The 16,850-nt window shown below is 60.6% G+C and overlaps 1 protein-coding gene across 2 annotated transcripts in view; it reads right to left on the bottom strand.

The window, feature by feature from the left end:
• Positions 1 to 1,762: 1,762 nt before the first annotated feature.
• The window catches only part of COL6A2 (collagen type VI alpha 2 chain), a 32,086-nt gene continuing 16,998 nt past the window's right edge, over positions 1,763 to 16,850 (bottom strand). Inside the window, exons 6-28 of one of the 2 annotated variants that reach the window (XM_054579289.1) lie at positions 16,643 to 16,696; positions 16,516 to 16,560; positions 16,187 to 16,213; positions 15,912 to 15,938; positions 15,760 to 15,804; positions 15,142 to 15,195; positions 14,664 to 14,726; positions 13,986 to 14,048; positions 13,632 to 13,721; positions 12,936 to 12,998; positions 12,331 to 12,393; positions 12,048 to 12,110; positions 11,607 to 11,669; positions 11,285 to 11,335; positions 10,916 to 10,951; positions 10,521 to 10,583; positions 10,322 to 10,384; positions 10,108 to 10,143; positions 9,785 to 9,830; positions 9,433 to 9,585; positions 8,804 to 9,256; positions 8,590 to 8,628; positions 1,763 to 2,870 (exon numbers count right to left, since the gene is read on the bottom strand). In XM_054579289.1, the coding sequence (XP_054435264.1) occupies positions 2,272 to 2,870; positions 8,590 to 8,628; positions 8,804 to 9,256; positions 9,433 to 9,585; positions 9,785 to 9,830; positions 10,108 to 10,143; positions 10,322 to 10,384; positions 10,521 to 10,583; positions 10,916 to 10,951; positions 11,285 to 11,335; positions 11,607 to 11,669; positions 12,048 to 12,110; positions 12,331 to 12,393; positions 12,936 to 12,998; positions 13,632 to 13,721; positions 13,986 to 14,048; positions 14,664 to 14,726; positions 15,142 to 15,195; positions 15,760 to 15,804; positions 15,912 to 15,938; positions 16,187 to 16,213; positions 16,516 to 16,560; positions 16,643 to 16,696 (2,259 nt within the window). In that variant the 3' untranslated portion in view covers positions 1,763 to 2,271. Of the gene's footprint in view, positions 2,871 to 4,190; positions 5,595 to 8,589; positions 8,629 to 8,803; positions 9,257 to 9,432; positions 9,586 to 9,784; positions 9,831 to 10,107; positions 10,144 to 10,321; positions 10,385 to 10,520; positions 10,584 to 10,915; positions 10,952 to 11,284; positions 11,336 to 11,606; positions 11,670 to 12,047; positions 12,111 to 12,330; positions 12,394 to 12,935; positions 12,999 to 13,631; positions 13,722 to 13,985; positions 14,049 to 14,663; positions 14,727 to 15,141; positions 15,196 to 15,759; positions 15,805 to 15,911; positions 15,939 to 16,186; positions 16,214 to 16,515; positions 16,561 to 16,642; positions 16,697 to 16,850 lie in introns of those variants that run through there. The other variant, XM_054579298.1, reaches the window with a different exon arrangement.

Raw genomic sequence — 16,850 nt, 5'->3', positions numbered from 1 at the left:
TGCCGCCATGGTGAGCACCCTGTAAGGGCTCAGAGCTGGGTCTGTGCCCTTGAAGAATTCCAGCCATCCACTCCTGGATGCTGTAAGCCCCTTCCAAAGGGACAGATATTCTTGCCCCCTGATGGTCAAAGGCTGAACATGCATGTGCCAGTGTCAGAGAGAGGGACGCGTTTTTCCCTGTAGAGAGGACCCCGGGGCAGGGTCCAGCTGGCAGAACAGCAGATATGTGGTGGGGGGGTCTCTGCCTCCCAGCCACCTTCTGACTCCCGGAAGCTCACAAGCATGAGTGCTTCGGTCTGAGTCTTCTGGGTGGTTGCAGGGACTTCTGTTTCTCTTGCTGGCAGCTTGTATGGCTCTTTGTGGGGTGGAGAAAGGGGGTATAGGAAGAGAAAATGCTTGGCCCAAAGCCCTGGTGGCAGCTGCAGGATGTGTAGGCAGCCAAGGGGTGATGAGGAGGTACCTCCGAATGAGCTAATCATCCCCACAAGGGAACAGACAAAGTCTCAACATGTTCTGGTCTGAACAGTGTCCCCTCAAATTCCCATGTTGAAGTTATAGGCCCCAGTACCTCAGAATTTGAACTTATTTGGAAATAGAGTCATTACAGATGTAATTAGTTAGGCTGAGACAAGGCCAGACTAGAGTAGGGTGGGTCCTAATCCCAAATGACTGGTGTCCTCATAAAAGGGGGAACGATGGGCACAGACTTGTGCAGGAAGAACAGCCTGAGAAGATGGGGTGAGGCTGACAGGCCAGGGGACTACCAGGAACTGGAGGAAGCTTGGGGTGGATCCTTCCCAGAGCCTGTGCTGAGGCCCCAGACTAAGACAATCAACCTCTGTTGTTTTAGCCACCTGCCTGCGGCACTTGGTTAGGGCAGCCCCAGAAGCCTGTAGTTTTGTATTTGCAGAGAAACTATTGTGAAATAGTGAACAACTGCCCATGGGCCCCAGTGGTTTAATAGGGTACTTTCCCAAGGGTGACCTTAAAGACCTGAAGTCTGAACAGAAAGGGTCACTGAGGTTGCCAGAAAGAAAAAAAAAACAAAACACCTATCTAGCTTTTCACAAAATATCCTGGTGCAAACCAATAAACATTTTTAAGCACTTTGACCCTTGTTTGAGGATAGAAGGAGACTTCCCTGACCAAGTAAAGTAGCATTGTTTTCAGCCCAAAGCTGACTAGACAGGTGTGGATTTCCTGGTTGAGGCTATGAAAATGAATAAAGGAAATCTTGGTTAAAATTGGGGTGGGGAAGCCCTGAAGGGGGTGTTTTCATGCAGGACCGTCCACTGCCCTCTGCAGACTCCAGCAGGAAGAAGCTACCTTGTACTTTCCAGCAGGAAGACCATTTTACTACCCAGGCAGGAGGAAGGTTTTCTCCTCACCCAGCAACAGCCCAACCAATGAAAAGCCACCACCAACCTGAGCTCTTACTCTCCTCCAATGGACTTCTGTTCATAACTGCCCCTCCCAGTTCCTCCTTTTTCTCTGTAAAGCAAGTCTCCCCTTCTTTGTTCTCCAGACTGGCCTATGAGTTTATCATAGTTTTCATGTCCCGAATTGCAATTACTCTGCTATTCCCAACTTTGTTCCTACAAGACGTCAGGCCAGGCACGGTCTCCATGCACAGATTAAGCGGGGAGGGGAGCTGGGAGTATGATAAATGCTGGTGGGCATGTGAACGGTCTGAGAGTCTGGTTGGCCTCTCAGCAGTCCCTTATAGGCACAGACACATGGCGGCTGGGGAGCAGGATGTGGTTCAAAGCCTTTATTGGACTAGGGTGTGTGCACACAGGTACATGAAGGGCCTGCTGTCACAGCTCAGTCTGACGGAGGTGGGTGACCTCCAGAGGTGAGGCGGGGACCTGGGTGCAGGGCTAAGGGGCCGGCAGGGCTGGCAGAGAGCCCTTGGAGGGTGCTGGAAGGTGGATGGGAGTCCAGGGCTCAATGAGGCTGGGCTGAAGGGGAAACAGGGTCTCTCAATGAGGGTCTGATGCACGCCCCGGGGAGCCTCTGGAGACCGGGGAGGGTGTGGATTGCACGGCATCGCTGCATAGAGAGAAGGGGGAGGTGGGCAGCAGTGCCCAGGGCTGCGGGACCTCCAAAGAGCAGGGGGTGGGAGGGATGCTTCACTCCTGACTTCACACCCACACCTGGAGAGATTGAGTCTGCAGCGTTCGGAGCTCTCTCGGTGGATCTGAGTAGCACCAAGGACTGGAGGACAGCACCTGCGGGGCTGGGTCGCAAGCCGGGGTGGGGTGAGGGGCGCTAGCAGATCCAGCGGATGAACCTGTCGAAGAAGCCAGGCTGGGCCAGGCTGTCATAGTCCTTCTCACGGAAGATGGCAGCCGTGTCGCCCAGGCTGATCTTGGACAGTACGTCCATGTCCACATCGCTCCCCACGGCCACCACGGTGGGCACCACGTTCTGCTTGCGCATGGAGTGCACTGCCTCGTCCAGGCTGTTGTTGCCTGTGACGCCGTCTGTGAGGAACACAAAGGCCAGCTCGGCGTGGCGGCGCGCCCCAGCCCGTGTGCCGAGCACCACCTGGTTGATGGCATGCACGATGCCTGAGCCCACGTGCGAGAAGGAGTTGAGGTAGCGCGCACTCTCCAGCGCCTCATGGATGATGGTCACATTGGAGGTCAGAGGGAAGGCCACCTGCTGCTCGCTAGGGCCCCCGAACTGCAGCAGAGCCATGCGCGCGTTGAGTGGGTCGTCATCCCTGCGAGCCAGTGTCAGCCGCCGGGATACCTCCTCCACGAAGCGCCGGGCCTTGTGGAAGTTCTGCTCACCGAGCCGCTCGGAGCCGTCCAGCAGAAAGACGATGTCCACAGGCCGCTGGGTGCACTGGGCCACATACAGCTCTGGGGGGAAATAAGGGTGGTGGGCAGGGTCGACCCAGGTAAGGCCCCGCTGGCTCCGCCCTGGCTGTGCCCCGGCCAAGCCCCCGGAGCCTCAACCCAACCGGGCTATACCCCGCTCTGGTTGAGCCCACTCTACCTGCATCATGTCTCTATGCTCCCACCCACGGGAGCAACATGGAGAGCGGGAGCTTGGGGGACGGCACCCAAAGTCACCCGTTGTTGGGAGCCCCCCACAGCCTCATGGCAGGGGTCAGGAGTCTCACATTGTCTCCTTAGACCCTCGCTGTCTTTCTTGGTTGTGCCTCTACCAGGGAATGTCCCCCAACCTGAGGACAGAAGGCCCTTCCCACCCTCCAAGCACCATCTCTGCCTAGGGCCTCCTCCAGGCTGACCAGGAAGGAAGGAGTCAAGGAAGCCCCTTCACTTGGCCTAAGAGCTGGATACTCTCAGAGGGGCCACAGTTGGTTAGGGAGTCGGGTTCGGGGTGGGAGAGAGGGGCAGGGAGGCTGTCATCATGTTCGTAATTGTGTAAAAAGACCTCTTGAAGACCCGGTCCTGAAGACCCCTGGATGCAAGGACCCACCTGTGGCTCTGACCCCCTCAGTCCCTCTGTCCCAGAGCTGCCTGGCGCTGGCCAGACCCCATTTCTCCTGGCCCTTGGAGCATCAGAAAGAGAAGAAGCCTGTGTCCCTTCTGACTGGACAAGGCTTTGGTGGGGAGTGGGCACGAGTGTGGCCAGGCCCCTGCAGTAGCCTAGGTGTCTCACTGCTACTGAAGAGAGACACCGTGCCCCCTTCTGGACAGTTGACCAACCAAGGATGTTCTGGACAACGTGGGGACAAGGCTGGGCCTCTGGGGGATGTGGACCCTGGCACAGCCTGAAAACTTACTCCCCACACACGTGGGACCACCTGCCACAGACATGCAGCCAGGCCGTCCTTCCGCAATGCCTCACTCAAGACCTCAACGCTTGTCACTGCTGGGGCTGGGCAGGGACGGGACTGGCCCTCCCTCTCTTGGCCAGCTCCTCAGCCCCATAAGCACCCCTCCTGGTCACAGGCCAGAAAGGACTCTGTTCACAGCCCCTGTTTGCCTACCCTTGGGGCCGACTGCTCGGGGGTCCCCCCAGGAAGGAGGTCCTGACCTGCAGCGCCAATGCCCAAGGGCCTGGGCCCAGGACCTGACTCTGCAGAGGCGCCCACCTGCGACAGGTAGGTGACTGCTGTGGACCAGCCTCCACCCAGCGGCAGGTCACCCCAGCACATAACTCAACCACAGCAAGGCATTCACATTTTTTGTTTCTCTGATTTTATAGAAGGGTTAAGATGTGCTCACATCTACAGGACACTCTGACCGGGGTGTGTTGCTACGAGGTGCCAGACGCCAGCAGACAGGATGCTTTTTTAAGGAGCTTGTTAAGGACATAGCTTATTTTAATGGCAGTGCAAATGAAGAGCAGCTTCTGTTTGAAACGCACACAGGTTCTCTGAATGCTCTGACTTCCAGTACTACAAGCATATGGACATGTGGGGACGGGGTTGGTTTGGGGGAAGTTTTCCTCAACAAGGGGTGACTGGGCATAGAGGCCGGAGGCTGAGCCAAGCCTGTTGGGGTGGCCAGAGGGCTCTGCTCCTCCCCTTCTTTCCCCCACTGACCCCCACCCATGGCAGGGAGCCTGTGCAGCAGGGAGGTAAGACCCCGCCTACGGGAACAGGGCCTGGGGGCAGACAGGAGAGGGTTCAGGGGCACCAGCCCAGGACAAGGGCTCCTCTGTATTAACCCGGCTTCTAGGGAGTGGGCCCCAGGGGTCTGAGCATGCCTTTGAGATGGGCTGCCCCTGTGGTTCCCTGAGGGCCTGCGGCAGGTGGAGGATGAGGAGGTGGTGTCTGTGGTTGCTCTTCAGTCTGTCAGCTGGTGGCTTTGACAGGTTTGCCCTCATGGGTGATTCTTACAACCCCAAAACATGTTAGACAGCTCAGCTGGACTGGGGGAGGTGGGGTTGGCTGAATACTGTCCTCCTAAAATGCCTATATCCTAATCTCGAAGCCTGCAAATGTGACCTTATACAGGGAAATAAGGCTTTGCAGATAGGACTAAATTAAGATTTTGAGGTGGGAGATTGCTCAGGGTTACCTGGTTGACCCTAAATGCCCCCTGTGTCCTTATAAGGGAGGCAGAGGAGGAGTTAGGCTACAGAAAGGAGGCCATGTGACCATGCAGGCGACTAGGAGCTAGGAGGGGCAGGAAGGCCCTCCCAGCAGCGCCTGGAGGGAGTGTGGCCCTGCCGACACCTTGATTTTGGTGTCTGACCTCCAGACTGAGAGACTCCTGTTGTCATGACCCCTAGTGCACAGCGGGCAGCCCAGGGAGCAAATGCGGTCCCGTGGGGGCAGCTCTGGCCTCTCTGAGCATCGGCAGCCCTGTGGCTTCAGCAGAGTGCCAGTGCGGTCTCAGGGTCGCCCACAATGTCCCTATGCACCAGCTTAAAAGTGTCAATGAACAGTTCCATCCATTCCTGCCGCTCGCCTCCAGTGGCGAACTTGGCCCGCTCAGCGGTGTAGACCAGCACGGCCACCAGCCTGGAGTAGGCAGCCGGGTCCTGCGTGAGCTCCGTGGCGTTTAGCAACTGTTGGATCTGGGGGATGGTCGTGGGGAAGGAGGCGTCCGGGCCCTCTTCCGTGCGGAGGAAGGTGACCGGGGGCGCATCGCCAGTCCGCGGTCCATCTGCGGGGCATCCAGAGAAGGCTTTAAGGGACTTGGTTGGCGAGAGCGGGCCTTCAGCCGCCCTCCTCAGGCCTCTCTCCTCAGAGGTGAGTCAGAGCCAAAGCCAGGAATGGGGCTGAGGCTCAGCCAGGGGCTGGATGAGGAGACAGAGACCGGGGACGCCGCCGGGGCTCTGGGGGCAGCAGCAGGACACATGCCAAGGAGATGGAGCAGAAGGCCTTCTCGTCCTCACAGACCTTACAAACTAACGCCAAGACTCTCGGCTCAAACAGTTGCCCTGAGACCTGAGTAGACTCTGGTATGGCTGCTGACTGCTTGGGCGGACCTTGGCATGAGCGCAGCCCCTTAAAATGCTCCACGTGGCCAGGAGATTGCACTGTGTGTCGCAGCCCAAACCTGGGGACAGGACCCCTCGCAGAACAGTGACTTCTGAAAGCCTGCAGTTATAAAACCTTCTCTGCCCTTGGAGACATACACTTCCACATACCCAGAAATGCCCCCTCAAGGACCTGGGAGTGGCAAACACTTGGGGACGCTCTGGCCCTCTCTCCCAGCCCCCTGGGAGGTCAGGGCCTCACTCCCGTGGGCACCTTGCTCCAACATGCACCGCTGCCTGTTGTCCTAAATGTCTGAGAAGTCTGTTCCTCCCCTGGGTACCTGCCGGTCAACAAATCCAGGGGGCTTGGTCACGTGACACCCCATGCCCCCGTGCCTTTCCTTCAGCGCACTGGCCCTTAGAGAATCCGCTGCCTTTGTTTGGGGGGCGCTGAACTCAGGTTACCCTGAAACCCCTCTCTCCTGCAGTAGTGATCTCCGAGCAAAACCTGTCTTTGCTGCCTTTACCTGGAGTCCAGCTTTGTTTCTCTTTGACACTCTTGTGGTTCTGACACAATCAAGCTGCCCCCAGCCTGGCCCAAGCCCAGGCGTGGCTGGGCCTCCGATTTGGCCCAGAAGGTCAGGGCCATGCCAGAGGTGGTACCATCCCCCCAGCACCTGTTTGCGGTCCCAAAAGGCTGAGGACCATGCCCAGCCTGCCACAGGACAGAGTCCCCGCATGTCACAGCATATTCTATAGTCACATCTGCTTCCTCTTCTCTGGTCACAATGTCTAGTTTACTTGGAAATTTCTACCTCATAGGAGGGTAAGCCCTTGAGTTCAGGAGAGGGTAGTTAAGAGAGTGCAGGGAAAGGTCTTCATGGGGCCGGTTCCCTTTCTCTGTCTCGTCCTGGGGGCTCAGGGGAAGCAAGGTCACTGTCCCGGGGCCCAGCGTTACTATAATGCAGAACCAGACAAAGGCATCACAAGAAACGGGACTGCAGCCTAAGATCTCTCATGAGCAGATACTAAAATCAACAAAAATTAGCAAATCAAACCCAAAAATATATTAAAAAACATATACTCCACGACCAAGTGGGGTTTGCCCCTGGTCTGTAAGGCTGGTCCAACATTGGAAAATCTACTGCCACATCCGTCACATCAAAAGGCTGAACAAGAACCTCACGATCAAGTCAACAGACCCAGACAAATCATCTGACAAAGCCCGACCATTCGCAAGAGGACTTTGAGGGGCGCAGAGATCTTCCTCAGCTTGGCCAGGAGCAGCTATAAAGAACCTCAGCTACCACAGAACAACAGCGAGGCTGGGGCAAGGGTGCTGGGCCCCGGGGGCTGGTTTCACCCTAGAGAGGTCACATTTACTGTGGGGCGCACCCCAGGAGGACTGGGGTGCTCTGGGGCAGGGCACAGCCTGTGGGCTGGCTGGGTCTCAGTGCAGACCCCAGCCCCCTTCACCTGGGAGGGACGGAGTTCTTGGGCAACATCCTGGGTTTTGGGTGGTTCTGGCCGCCACACACAGCCGCCCCCAGTTGGCTCTGGGGACCCCAGGCCCAGGCAGTCTCTGGGATGGCCCCACAGCTTTGTCACAGATACAAATTCGATGAGCACTTCCTTGGAAGTTCTCTGTCAGAATGGGTGGGGACCCTGGCCCCCAACTCAACACCCTTAGGGACCTCAGCACTTTGCTCCTGCCTGGTGGGCCGCGGCCAGCCTGCGAGGAGCCTGCACACAAGCCCAGGAGCGCTGGCCTCAGGCGCGGACGCGGCTGCCCTCCGCCCACCTGCTGACACAGCCCACGCCCTCCACAGCGGCCCCGCCTTTCAGAGCCAGCTCCGGTCCTTGACTCAGCGCTCCCTGGAAGGCACAGGTGGGTGCCCGTGACTCAGCAGGAGGGGCCAGCCATGGCTCCAGGACCCCAGCCAGGGGACACACAGCTTGCCAGCAGGGGCTCGGTGCCTGTGTGGGCTCTGTGGCCCCAGTGTCGTGCAGCTGCAGAGGTGTCAGCACGAAGCCCAGAGGAGTGACAATGCTGTCTTGTCCCTTCCCAGTCCCCTCACCCCCAGAGGATGCCTCGGCGACAGCCTCTGTGCACCCCCAGGGCTCCAGCCACAGGCACGCACAGGTTGGGAGGGGGCATGGTCCCCTAGCGCTGGGCTTGCTGGAGTCTGCCCCTGGAGGGAAGGTGGGTGAGCCCTCTGGCATCCAAGGGAGCCAGCACACCAGCCTCTGTACACTCGGTCACCTCCCAGAAGGTTTTAAATTAGCAAAAGCATTATTTTTACTGGCTGCAGGGCTTCCAGCTGGGGCAGCCGATGGGCAGGGTCGGGGGCATGCTATAGCCCGGGGTATCTGTCTTTCCCAGGCAGAGGAGACCACAAGCCTGAGCATCTGGCCACCAAGAGCAGGGCCAAGCCCTCAACAGCCTCCCCACCCACATGTGCCGGGTGGGTGGGGCAGCTGAAGTCCTCTGAGCCCTCCAGGCCCCCTCCTCAGACCTGCTGAGGCCCAGGGGGCTGTGAAACCCCGGGATCTGGGCTGAGGTTCCAATCTGAGGGTTTCTTATGGAGGAGGGGCCCTGCAGTGCACTTCCCTGCGAGACCCTCTGGCCCTGGTCACTGCTAGGCTAGGGAGGAGGCACTTAGTGGCACCCCGTGTTACCTGTTTGGCAGGGAAGTTCCGGGCACACGATCTGGGGATCTAGGAGAGAGGAAAGGACGCCGGGGATCCCGGTCAGGCTCTGCATCCCAGGGCGGGCAGGGCTCCCTCCATGGCCCAGTGAGCTCCAGCCACTTCCCTCCCAAGGTCCCCTCCCCTCCTGCAGGGACAAGCGCTGGTCAGGCCAGGGGAGGCGTGAGACCCTGCTGCTGCTCACCCGGGCACAGGACGTCCTCCATGTCGTCGATGAACTTCTCAGCCACCAGGTCAGAGAAGAGTGTCATGTTGCGCACCTGCTGGGGCTTGTTACACGCAATGGAGTAGAGGTTCTCACTCTCGTGCTTCTCGTGGAACATGTCCCCGATGCCGATGGCTGTCACTGTGACATCATGCTGGCACAGCGCCTGCAGGTTGAGGTCGTCATCCCGGGGGTCGTGTCGGCCGTCCGTGATGACCACCGCAAACACACGGGTCTTTTTGCGCCGGCTTTCTTTGATTAGCTTGTTGTAGGCGAACTTGAGGGCTGAGGGTGTCCAGGTGCCGCCTGCGATCCATTCAAGGTTCTTGACGGCCTCCTTGAAGCTGGACAGTGAGTCGATGCGCTCATCGTCCAGCTGGATTGCCTCGAAGGTGCCCTCGTGGCTGTACTGCACGACGCCGACTCGGGTCCCTGCGGCGGCCGTGTGCGGGCGTGAGGGGCTAGCCCTGAGCCACGTCACTGCCCGCCCTCGCCGCCCTCAAGTGGTGGCGTTGGGACTCTCGACCAAACTAACGACACCCCAGGACTGGATCTCAGGATGTTCTGCCTGCTGGTCTCCCGCCCCTGCCCCTGAGGGTGTGGTTGACCTGTCTCGGACTTGGGGTCCTTGGCAATGGCCCCCAGCCTGTTGACCACGTTGATAACGAAGTTCTTCTCCAGTGTGAAGTTGGTGTAGCCGATGCTCTCAGAGCTGTCGATGACGAACACCACATCCAGGGCGCCACACCTCTTCTCACAGTCTGTGGGCGGTGGAGGGGCGGTGACTGTGTGTGCCGACCCGGGGCCGGGACTCACACCCAGACCGCGGGGGCGCACAGCCAAGGGCACAGTGGGAAACGATGACCACAGGAGGAGGGTGGGACTCGGACGATGACCCCGGCCCCTGGGCGGGAGCCCGGGGCAGCCCAGCAGCACCGCCGCGAGGGGGCCAAGACTCACCGCAGCACCCGCATGTCTCCCGCACGTAGGTCATGACGTCGCACTCCTGCAACACAGCGGGTCATCCCAGCTGGGACAGTGAACCCAGAGGGAGCTGGGGCGCTGCTCTGGGGAGAGTCTGTGGCCCTGTTCCCCTTGCCTCCGGCCTCGCCCTGCTGACCTCCCTTTGCTGACGTGACCCTAACTCACCCCTGCTGACTTTGCCCTCTGACCTTGCACTGACTCCTGCTCCTGCTGACCTCGCCCTTTGGCACTGACCTTGCTGCTCTAGCTTTTTGATTTTAGGAGGGAGGACACTGAGACTGTCCCCGAGTGACACCTACCGTGAGGCCGGGGTCTCCAGGGGGGCCGGGCTCTCCCTGGAGGAGGAAGGATAACAGTGAGAGGTGACTTCTGTCATGGGTGAGGCTGGGCAGGGTCCCTGCACCCTGGCCCTGAGCTTCCCCAAGGGCAGAGCCCTGCGGTTCAGGGTGTATGCTGGCCTGGCTGGCCCAGAGTCTCTGGCCCGACGGCCCCATGGACCGGCGACTGACCTACCTCAGGTCCTGGGTCTCCTCTTGCCCCCCGAGGGCCTGGCTCACCAGGGGGACCAGGGTCTGCCTGAGGAGGAAAAGGAGAGGTGCGCTCAGCAAACACCTGCGTGGTGTCTGCACACCTCCCTGGTTCGCAGGAGGAGGAGAGGTAAGCAGGGAGGAGGAGGAATTTGGGGGATAGGAGGAACGGGGAGGACACTCACAGTTTCGCCCTTCTCTCCTTTCTGCCCCGGTGCTCCTTTCATTCCGAAGTCACCTCTGCCCCCCTGGGACCCAGGACACACATGTTAGCCTAGTGGAGGGGACGTCTGTGGGAGAGTTCTGCTTGCCCCCTCCCAGCCTCCCAAGGCCTCCAGCGAGTCTGCGGAGTCAGCTGGGGACAAGGATGCCCTTTGTAAAGTGGAGAACCTGTGTCTGGCTCTTGGGGCCCATTAGGTGGCAACAGCACAGGGCATTTCAGGGGACCACAGATTTCGGTTTGGCAGAGACTATACTCAGCCAGCTGGCAGCCAAGCATGAGGTGAGGGGCATGGGGCTCCAGTCACGGGACACAGGGGACAGTCCCACCCCCCAGGTGGGCGCGGGGGCCCCTACATACCTCGGGGCCACGGGGGCCTGGCTCGCCTTTGTCTCCCTGGAAGAAAGCACAGGTAGGAATTACTGGGCACAGACCCCCTGAGAGCGGCTGTGCTGGCTCCCAGGTCGTAGCTGGGGCCCTGGAGGTTTCCTGCAGCTCCCCCTTCCCTTGTGGTGGTCTCAGTCATCATAACCTGTGGGCAAATGCCGCCTGCATGGCGTCCTGCCTATTCCTCGGGGACCTGCGCCTGCACCTGATGTGCGACTCTCATGCCCCCTCCGCGCTCTGTCCCCCAGGACGAAGGCCCTCCTGGGAACTAGTGGAAACCTTCGGGGACCTCCTGGCAATGCCTGCCCCTCCCCAGAGCTCCCATCCTATTCCAGGACTTACAGGCAGTCCTCGGGGTCCTGGGTAGCTGAGTCCAGGCCTGCCGGGGTCTCCCTGGAGAGGGGTGGGTGGGTCCATCAGGGAAGGTCCAGTGGGAAACATGAATAGTTGGCATGGGCTGAGGGCGGGTGGGGTGGGGCCTTGGGGAGGGCACGTTCCCCTCCAGGGTGAGAACTAGAGCGGCCGCCCAGCCCCCACCGTCCTCCCACACCGAGGGCTGGGGCTGGTAGGTAGGCCTGCTGCAGGCGGTCTCCCTCCAGTGCCGGGCACAGCCTCAGCTCCCCCGTCCCCATCTCTAGCCCAGCCAGGCAGGGCGATGGAGTACCTTCGGGCCAGGCTGTCCCGATTCTCCACGGGGACCAGCATCACCGAGGTCTCCCCGAGATCCCTGAGGGCAGAGAGAAAGCGGGGAGTTGGCACAGACAGACAGACTGCATCCTCTGATCACCAGGCAACACTGCCTTGCTGCCCTGAGGGTCACTGCCTGCTCTCCTCTTCCATGTGCCCCCTTGGGGATCCCAGGCCCCACTGCTGCCTCCTGTTCACCACCCGCAGATAGGTCCTTCAGGACAGGACCAGGAAATTAGGTGCATAGGGACCCTTGGCCCCTGTCCAACTGCCTGTGTTTGCCATGGGGACGGTGTCCTGCAGACGACGGGAGAACCTGAATGGCACTACAGGGCAGGGGAGTTAGACAGCGAGGCTGAAGGACAGACAGGTCTGAGCCCCAGAGCTGCAGGCCCCTCCCAGGTGTTCTGTCACCGACCTGCTTCCCTGGCTCCCCGAGAGCTCCCTGGGGACCTCTGGGTCCAGGCATGCCTCGGTCTCCCTGTAAAGAAAGGGGACCCTGTCATCAACACTGCAGATATTGAAGGGTGGGGCGGGGGGGCCGCTGCCCTCCAGGAGGTCCTGGGCATGGCCTTGGTCCTCAGCCCTGACCACAGCGGTCCTGGCAGGGTTTTCAGGGAGGGAAAGGCAGGGAGGGGCGGGGGGTTCCCCAGCTCAGCCCCCTCCAGCCAGGGTGTGGATGCCACCTGCCACCCTCTTACCTTGGCTCCTTTGCTGCCGATCTCCCCAGGCAGGCCCCGGGGCCCCTCTAAGCCAGGGTCACCCTGTGAGAGGAGAGCCCGGTCATCCAGGGTGTGTGTGGGAGGAGATGCGGGAGGAGAGCACTACACTTCCTGGAGGGGACCCCAGGTTGTGGAGGTGACATTGAAACAGCAGCCCCACTTCTTGCAGCTCGGGCAGGGTCACTACCGGTTCCCACAGGAGGGGTCCTTCCTCCAGCCCTTCACCCACACTACACAGGAAACTCTGATTCTGCCCCTAAGACAGGACGACCTGCCCCAGCTAGAGGAGCATGCGTGTGCAATGGGAGCCTGCAGGTGGAGCAGTTCTCAGTCTTCACGGCTGTGCCATGTGCGCATGGACATGGCCGATCCCCTCCCAGGTTTCTCCGCAGGTAGTGCAGGCAAGGATGCCTGGCTGCCTCTTGCTTTCCCAGACCCTTCAGGGAGTGTCCCCACTGAGAGAGGACTTGGGGTCACTTTTGTTCTCCCTTGTCACAGGGGACCATCAGCACCATGACGGGAACCTGGTGCAGAGGCAGGCATGGCCACAGTACCCTCTGTGTTTCTCCCACATGGATACTCACCTTCTCACCTTTGGGGCCCGCGCTGCCTGGGCTGCCCTTGGCTCCAGGGTCTCCCCTGCGCCCCTGCAGAGAGTGGATGTGTGGGTGGGGGCCACAGGGGGACTCCACACTCTGTTCTATCCATGAGGACTCTGGTTTTGGGGTCTGGAGGCCCCTGAAGAGGGCCTCAGCCTAGACTCTCATCCTCTGCCTGGTTGGTGGGATCCCAGTCAAGGATTTAGGAAATGATGGGGGGCTCCTGGTCCGCTGTCAGTCCAGGTTGACTTTCAGCTAACGTGAGTGGGACCCAGCTTGGACTGGCTATTGGTGCGGTCACTTAGTTCATTTTCAGGCCAGGCTAGGCCACGGGGTGCACCCCTTGGAGGATCAGCCCTGGGACTCGGCCCCCCCTGCCCTGAGGCAGGACACTCTGGGGTTGGCTTGGTGACATGATGATGCTGTGTGGCACCCACAGAGTATGTGCCTCGGACTACCTCTGGGGTGCCCTGCCGGAAGGCAAGGTGAGGGTGCTGGGCCACCTCGTGGGCACTGAGTGGCAAGGGCATGGCTGAGCCCTTCCTCCACTGCAGTAGGCTTGTGGAGGCACACTGGGGACCCCCAGGCTCAGAGGGGCCCAAGCGGGGCACAAGCCAGGGGTGGCTGGGCAGGCAGTGCTCTGGACCCTGGGCTTGAGGGGCCTGAGAGGTGCGGACTCACGGGCTCGCCTTTGGGTCCTCGGGGCCCAGGTCCTCCTTTGGCTCCTTTCATGCCAGAACTTCCTGGGGCTCCGTCGTTGCCTGGGTAGCCCTGTGGAGAGGTGACAACTCAGCCAGGCAGGATGGCCTAGCCCACATAAGCAGATGTGGCCTTACTTGGTCAGGTGGGACTGCGTTTGACTCGGGCAGGAGGTGCCCTGTCCTGTGGCTGCAGGACAGAGAGGCTGGTGGCCAGCTCAGGGCAGGGGCTGGTGAGGGTGCCTGCTGTCTTTCCTGCCCCCCACTTCCATTGGTCTAGCAGACACTGCTGGTGTGTGGCCGGGGCAGGGAAACAGGGACCCCCAGGCACACTTGCCTTGCTTCCCTTGGCCCCGTTGTCTCCTGGGGGCCCTCTGAGTCCTGGGCGGCCAGCGTCTCCCTGGAAGGGTTTGGAGAAATCAGTCTCACGTCCCTTGGATGAGGGCCATGGGGCAGGATTCTGCAGGGGCTGCGGGCACATGCCTCCCCTACCATGTCAGCAGAGCACACTCTTGGGCGGCAGGGCCCCCCACTGAGCTCTGCAGGTAAATTAATCAGACACGGGCCTGGTCTGAGGGTGCTGGCCAGGGGAGTGAATCCAGGCGGGCAGAGGGATGCCTCAGGTGGCCTAAGCAGCAGGACCGCCACGGGCACCGGAGACCCTTCTGCCAGAGCCCCCTGGAGGCCTGGCAGGAAGGTGGGCTTGTTGCAGTGGCCATTCAGGCACCATGCAGCTGCCCGAGCTGGGACACAGGGTTCTGCATTAGACACCGTTGGTGAAGACCTGGGAGGGCACCCTGCAACCTCCTCAGTGTGAGCACCCCGCAGTCCCCAGGCAGGACACTGCTAAGCCTCCCCACCCTGACTGCCTGGTCTGCAGGGACAGGTCCCCTCTGCTGTGCTTCTCAGCCTCGTTACCTGCCCCAGGGGCCGAGCACCGCAGCAGGGAGACGGCCAGCTGGGGGGCAGGGACCCCAGTCTGCTCTGGCCACCCCATGCGGGCTAGGCTGCCTACCTTGGCACCTCGGTCTCCGGGCTCCCCGGGGCTGCCGGCGTCCCCTGGGTAGCCATCAGGGCCCTGTGAGAAAATGGGGAGAGGGGCTGTCCTGGGTGTCTGGCTGAGAGTGGCACTTGGGGTTTCCCCAGTAGCACAGGGCCCACTGACATGGGGAGGGTGACCAGCGCCCCCACCGCTCCCCATTGTCTGGATTGGATGCTCCACCTGGGTCTCGGTGGCCAGAACCCACCAGGCCTGGGCAGGATGACCAGATACACCTCAGAGCCGAGCCCGTCAGGACTCTGGGGAGCAGCTGCCCCACAGGCCATTCCATCCTAACCCAGGCTGATCCCTGGGTGGGGGTCAGGGACAGGCAGGACAGGGCTGAAGAAAGAAACCCAGCTCAGGGGCCCCCGGCTTCCCCACCCCCACCCAGCGCCCGGTGCCTGCGCGGGGTTTTAACGTTAATGCGAAGAGGAGCCAAGGCCACACTTACCCGACTCCCGGGGTCTCCCTTGCAGCCAGGAGGTCCAATGCGCCCCAGCTTGCCCTGAAATAGGACAGGGGGGCAGAAGATGGGTCAGGGGCAAGATTCAGGGGAAGATGCGCCAACAACAGGTGTAAATGGCAGGCACAGTCCAGGCCAGTCTACGAGCATTGGGCTCACACGTGCCACTGTGTGTTTTAATGGCTTGACTGTCACGGTGGCATCTCTGTGGAGGGGGGAGAGTCCCTGACTGTGGCCGTGGCACAAGTTTCCAGGCAGCTTCCGCCATGTGTGCGCGTCCCTGTGTGCATGTGTGAGCACATGCATGTGATGTTTGTGTACGTGTGTGTATGTGTATGAACTGCCACTCAGGCCAATCTGGGGATCTACAGAACAGATGGGGAAGTTCCTGCAAGGCTGGGCCTTGGTTTTCAGATGGAAATGTCCATTCCTGCTCTTGCAGTGGCCTTATTTGTCCTATGTCCCCAGCACAGGCACAAACTGGGACTGCTGAAACCACACATGGTGGGGAGAGGCCAGGCCCCAGGGAAGGACTTGAGAGCCCGAGGGACGCTGCTGTGCACGCCCCCCTGCCCGGCCGGTGATGCCGCCCCAGGAACACTCTACCTTCTGTCCGTCGGTCCCATTCTTGCCGGGCAGGCCTGGGGCACCCTGCGGGGGAGAAGGAAGAGGGGACTCTTGTCAGCCCTGATCGTCACCCCCTTGGGAGGAGCCAGAAGGTGGGGTGCCCTGCCCACCCGGCCCAACACCTGGCTTACCTTCCGCCCATCAGCTCCGAATTCTCCCTGCGCAGAAGGAAAGCGAGGCTGTTACCTCAGGTCCCCAGCATCACAGACCCCTCACCTTAGGGGTCCAATTCTGCCCTCAGCCAAACATGAGGCCAGAAGGATCCCAGAACAAGACCAGCACCAGCAGGAAGCTGTGTCATGACCCCGACAGGAACCAGAGGCTCGCTGAGGATGCTGTGCAGAGCTGGGGCCACAGCTCAAGGAGATGCCTTGTGGAATCTGGCTCCTCGGAGTTGGAATCTCACCTTTTCTCCTTTGAAACCAGGAACACCCTGAGGTCAGAAGGAAAGAAGAGCAGCATTATGGTGGGGTATGTGTGTGGGACCCAGCAGGCCACCAGAGGGCGGTGGTCACCAGCCTCGGGTAGGGAGACAGGGCTGGGGCCCAGGATGGATGTTTGGTTTGGGAACTACACTCAAAATACTGAGGTGCTTCACTTCCTTGAGTTGGAGTAGGGGAAGGTGGGCTGAGGCAGGAACAACTTGACCCTGTGGGCTGGTCCCCCCTGGAGCCGGGCAGCCCTCGGCTTGTCCCCATGTCCCCACCTACCGGGGCAGGGATGGGGGCAACTTGCCTTCGGTCCTGGGAATCCGATGGGGCCTTCAATTCCCGGATCCCCCTGTGGAAGAAGAACAAAGGGCCATGGGCGCAGTTCCAGCCTGGAGAGCAGGGGCTGCCGGGCGGGGCGGCAGGGCGCTTACCTGTCGTCCCTTCTGTCCGGGCTCTCCAGGCTCGCCCATGTTGCCCTTGGCACCCTAGAAAGCGGACAACAGAAAAGGGGTACATTGAGGCAGGGAGGGGCAGGGTAGGCCACCAGAGACCCTGTCACTGGCTTCTGGGAGGCAGAAGAGAGAAAGTCTTGATGTCAGCGTGGCTTGGCTGCTGGCCCCGCCCAGCTGGCAACGCCAC

The sequence above is a fragment of the Pteronotus mesoamericanus genome, unplaced genomic scaffold (genome assembly GCF_021234165.1).
Source record: "Pteronotus mesoamericanus isolate MK-2021 breed Mesoamerican mustached bat unplaced genomic scaffold, CSHL_Meso_final contig_116, whole genome shotgun sequence".
Taxonomy (NCBI): Eukaryota; Metazoa; Chordata; class Mammalia; order Chiroptera; family Mormoopidae; genus Pteronotus; species Pteronotus mesoamericanus.
The sequence above is the reverse complement of the archived record's forward strand: the minus strand, read 5'-3'. Positions and strand labels throughout refer to the sequence as shown.